The sequence below is a fragment of the Cucurbita pepo genome, chromosome 11 (genome assembly GCF_057944985.1).
Source record: "Cucurbita pepo subsp. pepo isolate OVF chromosome 11, ASM5794498v1, whole genome shotgun sequence".
NCBI lineage: Eukaryota > Viridiplantae > Streptophyta > Magnoliopsida > Cucurbitales > Cucurbitaceae > Cucurbita > Cucurbita pepo.
In genome coordinates this window covers 1040379-1051295 of record NC_141808.1, presented here as the reverse complement: position 1 = coordinate 1051295, position 10917 = coordinate 1040379, and the positions used below count along the sequence as shown (strand labels likewise).

At 31.2% G+C, this 10917-nt stretch overlaps 2 protein-coding genes across 5 annotated transcripts; both read left to right on the top strand.

The window, feature by feature from the left end:
- Positions 1-219: 219 nt before the first annotated feature.
- On the top strand, positions 220-825 carry LOC111805473 (putative B3 domain-containing protein At3g49610). Its single transcript, XM_023690581.2, has one exon. The coding sequence runs from the start codon at positions 220-222 to the stop codon at positions 823-825; it is 606 nt and encodes a 201-aa protein (XP_023546349.2).
- Positions 826-4317: 3492 nt separating this feature from the next.
- On the top strand, positions 4318-9538 carry LOC111805838 (uncharacterized). Of its 4 annotated transcripts, none has more exons than XM_023691081.2 (16): positions 4318-4914; positions 5862-6172; positions 6322-6399; positions 6521-6741; positions 6919-7011; positions 7168-7251; positions 7333-7449; positions 7568-7673; positions 7755-7817; positions 7901-7954; positions 8144-8201; positions 8290-8366; positions 8461-8531; positions 8663-8723; positions 9013-9081; positions 9148-9538. In XM_023691081.2, the coding sequence occupies exons 1-16, from the start codon at positions 4779-4781 to the stop codon at positions 9331-9333; spliced, it is 1785 nt and encodes a 594-aa protein (XP_023546849.2). In that variant the 5' UTR covers positions 4318-4778; the 3' UTR covers positions 9334-9538. The 4 variants fall into 4 exon arrangements, with proteins under 4 accessions (XP_023546849.2, XP_023546851.2, XP_023546852.2 ...); XM_023691083.2 differs by having other exon boundaries at positions 4318-5146; XM_023691084.2 differs by having other exon boundaries at positions 4318-5179.
- Positions 9539-10917: the final 1379 nt, after the last annotated feature.

The window sequence follows — 10917 nt, the reverse complement described above, 5'->3', positions numbered from 1 at the left end:
TACCTGTATTTCCCGCCATTTGAAGGAAACAGAGGATTTAAAACGCAATCTTTGGATTCCATTTCCGATTAAGAAGCGGAATTTGGAAATAGATAAGATATTTTCAAGAAGTGTTTAGGATTATGAAGATGAAAGAACAACCAAGGAGTTGTGTATTTAATGGATCCCAGACTTGGATTTGGATTTCATCTCTGCCTTCTTCTCTCAAGAACAGGAGAGATGGCTCAAAGCGGCGTCGTTTCCAAGACTTTGGATCTGATCTCATCGTTCGGTCTTGATACGAACAAGAGGAAGAACAGAGATTGTGATGATGAGTCGAAGAGGAAGAGGCGAAGAGAGATGGTGTTTTCGAGTACGGTGGAGATGCCGGCGGCGCTGCGACAGAGGATTGAAGCAATGGGAGGCACCGACGTACAATTAGTGACGCAGAAGCAATTGCAAGAAAGTGATCGGAATAAGAACCATGGCCGGTTGTTGATTCCGACGAAGAAGCTTATGAACGATTTCGCAACGGAGGAGGAGGCGGAGTTGATGATGCAAGAAGAGGTTGATCGGAGGAGGATCGGAATGCAGGTGGCGATAATCGATGCGGCGTTGAGAGAGACCGTAATTGGCTTGAAATTGTGGAAGATTGGGAGCGGCCATAACTACTGCTTGGCGTCTCGATGGAATTCTTTCGCCGAACAAAACTCATTGGAAAGTGGCGATTACATCCAACTCTGGAGTTTCCGATCAAACAATAATGCTTTTATAGTTAACGATCACACTCTCTGTTTCGCCCTCGTTAAGCTCGACATCTCTGAGGGGATCTTTAATTTTATTTGATTTTATTATTTTATTTTGTGTAATTTAATTACACGTAAAATCACCATTTTATTTCATATCAATACAGATAGTGTTATTCATTTTTATATTCTTAATCAGTATAAATGAGTCTTTACTTTTTCTTTGGAACGTTCCAATAAAATATTATTTATTAAATACTTGAATTGCCATAACTATAGCTTCCAGTCTCACAACTTTTTTTTTGTGATAATATTATGTTTGAAATAATGACTTTCACTCTGAACAAAATATTTAAATATTATAATCGTTGTTTTAAAATGGTAGATATTATAATATATAAATAAAAATATTTATAAACAAGTCCGAGAGCTCATGATGTTTCATAAACTGAACTTATCGGCCAAAATAAAATATAATAGATTAAGATAATGATGGGTATTTGTAGAAAATTATGAAAATATAAACGTAACAACATGTAAAATATTTTTTAAAAAACTAATTTATTAATCTTGGGCTCGATGGAGATAGGGATGAGGAATATAGTCCCCGATATTGGGCTCGATGGGGAAAAATTCTCCTCACTCCCACCCCATTTAAGAGATGATCCGCTCATCCAAATTAGGTCCCTACAAAATTATGCTGGGCCGAGTAAATAGACATCTTTCATTAAACTCAGGTTAATAAATAAATAATTATTTTACTTATTACCCTTTATTCGTTTATAAATTATTGAGCATAAATTTTATTAATGTACTTTAAAAAAACTTATTAATTAATTGAGGGAATTGAATTCAAAGAAATATACTAAATAGATAAACTGGAAGAAGAATCTAATTCTAAGAGAATCTATTTTAAAAACTATTATAGAGTAGATAACGTATCGTAAAAAGAGATTTTTTTTTTCACCCAATTTCTGCCTTTTTTTTTTTTCCCTTTTTTTCCTTTTAAATAAATTTTTAACACTACTACTAATCAATTTTATTTCAAATTAATAATAACAATAATATAAAATTTATACATTATGATAAGTCTAATTTATGAATGTTTGCTTAATCCACCACTAGATAACTAGATGTGTGAACATTCTGTAGTTATAATCAAATAAATTACAAGAATATAAAGATAGTAATAAATTGAAACAATCATAAATGGTAAGAGACAAATATCTAGATATTTACCTTATAATAAAATATTAAATATGATATATATGGTAAACTATGATATATAAGAATATCGAGGTCGAGAATAAACGGCACAAAAATCAAATACAGCCATTAAAATATTAATATATTTTTATTGAAAAGGGCGATACTTGTGGCTAGTATTGTAGGAGAATATTATCAAATTTACATATAAATAAATTATATTTCTATGGATGTCATTATTTCCTGCAATTATAAAACATTAACTTAAATTTGGTAGATTATTAAAATTGTCACTCACTCTTATAATCAAAACATATTATTTGTTAAAATAAGATAAATAAAATACATAAGATTGAGTCACGTGTTCATATTTTTTATTTAAATTCCACAGTCAATTATTATAATTTTAAAATTGAAATATAGACCTAAAGCAGTAGATCTGGTTTAATTTTTCTTTTATTATTCTAGATTGCACATGTGCATTACATGCTCTAAATTGACACATCTCGTTCTCAATCGAACATATTTAATATATATCTAAATAATTTAAAATAAGTTTAAATGAATGTAGATTTTTCGAATAGTTTATTAGTTAATGTACTTATTTTTTTATTTTAAAATATATTATTACCACGTGTGTTTTTAAAATATAAAATTAAAGGTAGATTATTATTAATAAAAATGATAAAATAATACAAATTAGCTTTAGTTTTTTTACGTAATTGTTTTACAGTGATCACCATGATATATAATAAAAGTTTATTAACAAAACGATTAATTTTTATTTTATTCTTGTTATATTGAAAATGAACTTATTTAAATAACATTTTTAAAGTCAAAATATTTAAAATTAACTTTTTTTTTTTTATCAAATTTAAATAACACGTTTCTAAATATGTTGAAGTTTTTTTAGTTTAATTTTCTGCATTTAATTCTGAAAATTGATATTTAAAATTATAAAAGATGAAAAGACAGGACTTAAAAAATAAAAAACAGCATTTTAGTTTAATAAAAAAATTAATTTTAAATAAAAAATAAAAATATGTTGAAGATATGCATAAACTTTAAAAATAAAACTAATAATAAATAGCGTGTTTTTATATAACTTTCGGAATAAAGAACCTATAAATGAAGAAAAATAAACCAAAAAAAGAATATAAAGTCATTTTAGAAAAAATAATAGAAGAAAATTCGAAATTCTTTACTTTCAATATTGATACCAATTACCATTAAATACGAACTAATAATTTTTTAAAATAAAATTGACTATTGAAATAATTAGTCTAACGTACCTTTTCATTTTCAAAATATTCATATTCGTAGAGATTATAACTTTGTTATCTACTAAATTTATCAAAAACTAAATAATATAATGATCCGAATTTGTTTTTTTTTAGATTGTATTTTTTTTATATGATAAAATTAAAAATAAAAATATTTAGCTTAAAAAATATAAATTGTATAGAATTATAAAATACATAGTCGTTTAATTGTAAATGTAATGATCGTAGAATTAATTTAATAATATTCCTTTCCTTTTAGAATAAATATATCTTAATTTGGAATATTATGATATAATATTTTTATTATTTTAAAGTATAAACGAAAAACGTGTCTAGTTTATTAATATAACTTAGGTTCTTGAAAGTGCAGCATTTATTTGTTTATTTATTTATTTATTTTGGTTATTTTAATTTGGAAGGTGGGAATCTTTCCTCTGCTCGCCATCCCACCGTGTTAGGGTGGGTCTAATTATTTTAAAGAAGTATTCTAAAAAAAAATTAAGTACCAAACTAGGAAAGGATCACTATGTTTTTTCTGGTTCATATATTTCCACGGTGCGAAAATTTTATTACAAAAATATAAAATGATGTCATAATTACAAGAATACTCGTGTAAATTTTTTATACCGAAGAATAAAATTAAAAGAATAGGAATTTGAGTTGGTATAAATGAGCATAAAATATTTTTAATTAAAATAATTTAAAATAAAAGTCTAGATCATTTTAATATACTTCGAATCTATTATTATCTTGTAATATATAAAAAATATTCGAGAATAATTGAATATTGAAATTAAGAAAATATAAAATGAGAGAATAAATTAAAACTAAATTTAAATAGAGTGTGAAAAATTACATATAAATTAAATTAAGGCTTTAAATTTGACTTAAAATTGTTAAAGAAAAAAAGAAGACGGTTGGAGAGAAAGAAAATAAAAGAAAATAAAAGAAAATAAAAGAAAATAAAAGAAAGGGAAAGAAATTTACCCGCCAGATTTCTGCAATGGACAGTTTCCCGTTGCTAAGGCGAGGAAAAGAGGGGAAAATAAATAAATTGTAAAAAAATAAAAATAAATGGAGGTTGAATCTTCGCCTTCTATTGTTCATCGGCGAAACTGATCGCCGCCGTCCCATCCAGCAGTAATCGTGAACCACAATCTCTCTCTTATAAGCGTTTTCCACGTGGTGCAAACAATCTGTGTTCGAAGATGATTCAGATTCAGCAACCGGAACGAGAGATCAAACCACGAGGCCTCCGCCCAATTTCCGGTGGATAGGGAATCGAAAATTAGGGTTACGATTCCATTTTCCCAAATTATGTGTGATAACTATGATTCTGGGTTCGAATTCAATCTCCTCTACTCTTCATTTGTTTTGGGAATTTAGATTTGTTCTTTCTCTTTCTCCTTCTCTCCCCTCTGCTTCAATTTCCCAATGCGACAGCTCCTAATCCAACATCTGTCGCGTCCATTTCGGAATCTGATTCTCTCTTCTCCTTTTTCTATATTTTTCTCCCTTCATTTTTAACTCTCCCTTCCCTTAAATGCCTATTTAAATTCCCACTATGCGAATTCCCAGGAAACAGGTTTCTCTTTGCCTCTCCTTGTTCTCGCTCGACTTCGCATACCCTTTTTCCTCCTCAAATTTTCTCGGAAATCCCAATTGCTTTATCCGCAAACCCAAAGGGATTCATACCTTAGGTTCGTCTTCTTTTTCTTCTTCTTTTCTTACCTATATTTAATGTTGGGTTTGACGTCTGTGGTGCATTTACAACTCTACCAAAATAGGGTCAATTCAAACGTGTTATTAACTCCCCCCTTAATAATTTCTGCGTTCCCTGTTCTATCTTCTCAACCTTCATTTCCATACGTTGCTCGGTCGTAATTAACGTTTTAGTGTACCTTTTGAGGATTTAGCTCGATTCTGATTCAGGTTCGTTGCTCAATTTGCCTTTTCCTCTCACATGTATGTCCCGGTGTTCCTGTCTATTTGTTTTTGTTTATGTATGTATCAAGATTGTATGCTTATTTGCATGTGTTTTCCTGTTTATTGGGGCAAAATTTGAAGATTTTGTCATTGAAGAATTGTGTCCTTGAGTGAGATATTTAAAGACCCTAAAAGGGTTATTTCCTTTTTGTTTGAACGAGTTGGATTTTTGGTGTGGATTGGATTTGGGTTTGGCTTGGTTTATCAGAAGGTTTGTTATTTCAACTTCTGAATTTTTTTTTAGAATGTGTTTACCTCTCCCTTAGAAATGGTATCGAGAACACGATCATCTTGCTTCCTTTAGGCGTGAATTGCTGAAGCACACTTAATTCTTGTGTTGTTGAACCTTCTGCTTCTCTGTTTTTTTTTTACTTTCTGTGCAACAATTCCTTCTTCATGCATTAGAGATGGCGATCAATTGTAGAGGGAGGAAATTGGGAGCTCACATTTGTGTTCATAGATAAGCAACTAAGTAGATAGGAAACGTTTCCACTAACAGTAGAATTTGCTCTTTCCTCCAATAACCAGATAATATTTGTGCTTAGGAAGTGGTATTATTGTTATTTCAAGGGCAAGTGTTATAAATTTATATGGAACGAGAGAGTGGTATTGAATGTTCGTCTTTGAGTTCATTGATGGGTTTGTCTCGGTACCATGGCAGGATTAAATTGGTTGCGTTCTATTGATGCCATGGGTGAGAACCTTGGGACTGTCATGAAGGACAAGAGAACACATTCTTTTGATGTTAACCATGTCGAGGATGACCCGCGCATATGGTCATCATCAGTAGAGTGCAAAATTGACATTGGAAAGCAGATTTTTTGCAATAGATCTTTGAATATGAAGAACATTGTTGCCGTTGGGTTTGACATGGATTACACGTTGGCTCAATACAAGGCAGAAACTTTTGAGTCCCTCGCATATGCAGGCACAATAAGAAAACTGGTTTATGATTTGGGATATTCTGAAGAGGTTTGTTCTCATTTTCCACTTAAAAGGATAATAAATTTTTAATGCTAAGTTTACATCTTTACTTCTTTAATACAATGAAAAAAAAGAAAAAACGAAGAAGAGATGTAGCGTTATTTGTTCGTTGATTAAGAATGTTTGACCGTGTACAGTTGCTGAGTTGGTCGTTTGATTGGAAATACATGGTCAGAGGTTTGGTTCTTGATAAAAAGAGAGGCAATATATTGAAGGTAACTCTACTCTTTTACTTTTTCCCATTAATTTCTCCTCCAACTTAATTTTATTTTCTTATGCACATAATTTCAATTGACTTGTAACGACTCGAATGATTGACGTAATGTCTGTGTACAGATGGATAGGCACAAGTATGTCAAAGTGGCCTACCATGGTTTCAAAGAGTTGTCCAAGGATGATAAGGTCGAGACCTATGGAAACACTCTAGTACGGGATTCTTTCGACGAACCTGACTATGCTCTCATCGATACCCTTTTTTCACTAGCTGAAGCCTACTTGTTTGCTCAACTTGTCGACTTCAAGGATAACAATCCAGACAAAGTTCCAGAAGATATCGAGTAGGTAGATTGTATTTGGTGAATTCAATGAACTCTTTACTATATGAGAGACCTGTTATGTATTTTGTTACAACCAATTAAATTATCATCGGATTTGAAGAGAAATGTGTCTTGTGGTATTATCTTGATTTTGATCTGTTTAGTTGCTCTATATTGTTTCTCATTTTGTTCTTCCAGCTATGCTCGAATGTATAAAGATGTAAGAGCTGCAGTAGATTTGTGTCACCGCGACGGAACCTTAAAGCAAATGGTTGCAAAAGATCCCGAAAGGTGAGGATGGAAAGGTTAAATCTTGTAGCGAGATGTTCTTTAGTGATCAAATAATTGGTTTTGCAGATTGACTTGGTATCTATTATGCTGATTTGCTTCTTGTAAATCTTGAACTGACTTCTTTTCTTCCCCCACTTTTGGGCAATGCCTTCTTAGGTATATCAACGTGGATACTTCGATTTTGCCCATGCTTAAAATGCTCAGAGATTCGGGCCGCTCTACTTTCTTGGTGACAAACAGGTATATTAGCTACGTAATATTACTTTTGTCAGGGCATATATGGTTCCTATGGGCTTATATTATGATCAATACTGATTGCAGCTTATGGGACTATACAAACGTTGTGATGAACTTCCTTTGTAATTCTTCTGTACCAGATGGTGATCAGAAGTTGAATTTTGATTGGCTTCAGTATTTCGATGTTGTTATCACTGGCAGGTTGACTAGTTCGATTCAAACTCATCTGATTTCGAATCTTGACATGTTTTTCCTTGAAGCTTTTTCATTGTTGTTTTCTGTTTCATTGTTTTTGTTATAACATTATCTGGGAAAACAGTGCTAAACCAGGCTTTTTCCATGATGATAACCGTGCTAATCTATTTGAGGTCGATGCAAAGTCAGGAATGCTACTTAATACTGATAATGGCTCGCCCATGCCTCAGGTTAGCTGTGTAAAGCATGCTACGGTACCATCAAATGCATTTTGTTTATGGCTTTAAGTTGACCTTAATTCATCGTTGAAGGTGGGAGGTGCATCCCTAGCATTGTCACCGACGAAGTTAGCTAAATCCTGTCGAGTTTTTCAGGTTTGGGATAAAATCTTCTGTCAAGTTGAATCCTTATCCTTCCAATATGATACTTAGATTGCCTTTAACATTCATTCTGTCAGGGAGGCAATGTCAGGCATCTGCATAAACTTCTGTCCATTGAATCAAGCTCACAGGTGAACTCTTACTTTATCTAGTAGAGGGCTTGGAATAAAAATAGGAACAAAGAATAAAAATAGTGATAGTTTGCATAATAAGTCGATTTTCGTCGGTTTTCGAACATCACTATTTCGTTTTTATCGCATTTTTATGCTTAATCTTGGTACTTCACCTCTAATTTTTGCCCCCTTTTCTATTCTTTTAAGGTTCTCTATGTTGGAGATCACATCTATGGAGATATATTACGAAGCAAAAAGGCTCTCGGTATACGCCACGTTTCTCCCTCGTTTGTCATTCCCTTGTGTGTATTCTATTATAATCATCTATCATTCATTGCTCGGCGATTTGGCAGGATGGAGGACTATGCTTGTCGTTCCAGAGCTCGAAAGGGAGGTCGAGCTCTTATGGGAGTTGAGGAAGACCCGCAAGGTTTTCGACTTCGTTCTTTGTCAAAAACTATGCAAGATTATATCTGATCGACTCATGAATCCCTTGATGTAATGCTTAAGTCAACATTGTGCAGGAACTTCAGGAACTAAGAAACGAGCGGAACGTTATTGAAGACAAAATACATCATTTGAAGTGGTCTCTCAAGTACGTACTCTTTCTGGACTTCTTCCTCATTTTGTTCTATTTCCCTGTCTCTCTCCGTCTTCGTCAACAAGTTAAGAACAGCGATAGCGATGTCGGTTTCACTGAGACGAAAGTAATAATTCTTGGTATAGGTTTGAAGACGTCGAGGCTGATGAGAAGGACAGATTATCTGGTGAACTACATCAGCTAGAGGTGATTCTCATAATCATCATAATTCAACCATAACACGAACTCGAACATGAACGAGTGATATTAAAATGAATACGAACTATTATTATCATCATTCTGTTAGGAATCACGACCCTCCACACTGGTATGATATTGTCCACTTTGAGTATGGAAATGCCTCATGCCAATAGAGATAGTATTCCTCACTTATAAACTCATGATCATTCCCTAAATTAGTCAACGCGGGACTCACTCCCAATAATTCTCAACACATTCTACATGAAAATGAAGCTTCACTGGTTTCGTTTTACAGGGTGAACGCGAACGAGTGCGGCTGAGTCATCAAGACGCGCTACGGGAATGTCACCGACAGGTATTACAGGTATTATGGTTCAAAATTTGGAAGAAACTTAAAGAAAAAGGTTCATTCCCTTGAATTAAATGGCAGTTTCATGGAGTTTGGGGACAGCTGATGAAAACTGGATATCAAAACTCGAGATTTGCTCATCAAGTAGAGAGATTTGCATGCCTTTACAGCAGCCAAGTCACGAACTTGAGCTTATACTCCCCAGATAAATACTACAGGCCGAGTGAAGATTTTATGCCCCATGAATTTGGGATCATCTGTTTGTGAAAATAGTTCAAAAAAAATAAAAACTGTGTGTGTGTGTTCATAAATTCCTCTAAAGAGAAGAGTGGGAATTGGGCTTCCTTCCCCCACTGATTTGTTAGCAGTGTTAGTACATAGTCGCACTTGCACCATTCAACATTTCAGAAAAAATCTGTATTTGTAATTTCCTTTACATTCACAAAAATAATTATTTGGTAATTGTTCTTCATTTTTCTTCAAATTTTTCTCTTACAAATTTTATAAATAAAAATTTATTGCCATTCTAGTTTCCTTTTTAATATAATTTAGTAATAAATAAATAAATATATTTATAATTGAGAAAATTTGAAAGAAAAACAACCTTAGCTCGAGTTTTATTGAAATTTATAAATTTTAGTAAAATTATTTAACACTTAATTTATGTATGAATCCAACTTTGTGAGATTATATATCAGTTAAAGGAACGAAACATTTTTTTGTAATAGCTTGGAAAGTGGAAACCTTTAAATTTAAATTTAAAACAGAGAAGACTGACAATAAAAAATTCAATATTTAGTGGAAATATTTCATTTATAACAATGAGGCTAAGATAAAAAAAAATTAAACAATATTTAATGATGTATAGACTGGATTTTTTTTTTTTCAAAAATTAAATTTATTTAAATAATACCTATTATGATTTTAGATAAAATATTTTTATTTTACAAGGGTGGGGATAATGATTTTCGTATATCTATTCATCTATATATATCTTTTTGGTATGGAATCAAGCCAACTTGAAGGACTATCTTTGGCCAGTGCTATTGATTTATAAATTATATTTTAAAATGTCATTCAAACGGTAAGATATAGTTTTGATATTTTTTTAATAAATTTATCAAGTTCGTCGTTAATTTTAAAAAATTGAGAGTGTCGTGAAAATTTGTCGTCAAACATAGTATAATATATTATAAGTGAGAGATATCTTTCTCGAGAAAAGATGATAGAGATTCCGGATAAAAATAATTTTTTATTTTATTTTTTTTATAAATAAAAGCATTTAAATGAATTAAAATAGAGAATATTAGCATGGATTTGAGTTTTGCTTCCACAAAAAGGAAGGAACCAATTGAAAAAGTATTGCATCTTCAACCCCATAGCCAAAAGGAAGAGATGAGATGACCCACATTTACAACTTGCCATTTAAATACAAAATAAATAAATAAATATTTTAAATGCACATTTCAATCATAAAAAAAAAATAAAAATAATAAAAAACTAAAAATACTTTAAATAACATAAAATAATTTAGTTGTACTAAACCTATTAATTATAAATATATTTTCTTTCGTATTAAAGATTTTGATGATTTTCTATCTATAATCAATTCATTGCCGATTAAAATTATTATTTTTTTAAAAAGGTTTTCATAGAAATTTTTATTTTGTTTAAAATACATTTTTTTTTAAAGTTATTCTAAATACGTTACTATTCTTATTCTTTTACAAAATTTTTAATTTAGTAAGTCACTTTTACTCAAGACTTTAATTCTCATAAAATTGAAAATAAAATTGTGATTAAAAGAAATAAATACTCGTCGTGATTCTTTTAATTAAAAATTTTATGATT

Excerpts from the sequence above, each read along its gene's own strand:
- LOC111805473 (XM_023690581.2), top strand. The coding sequence starts at position 220 with ATGGCTCAAAGCGGCGTCGTTTCCAAGACTTTGGATCTGATCTCATCG.
- LOC111805838 (XM_023691081.2), top strand. The coding sequence starts at position 4,779 with ATGCGAATTCCCAGGAAACAGGTTTCTCTTTGCCTCTCCTTGTTCTCG. Across the intron at positions 7,012-7,167 it reads GTTGCAAAAGATCCCGAAAG|GTATATCAACGTGGATACTT; the intron begins GTGAGGATGGAA and ends ATGCCTTCTTAG. Across the intron at positions 9,082-9,147 it reads GTCACCGACAGGTATTACAG|TTTCATGGAGTTTGGGGACA; the intron begins GTATTATGGTTC and ends ATTAAATGGCAG.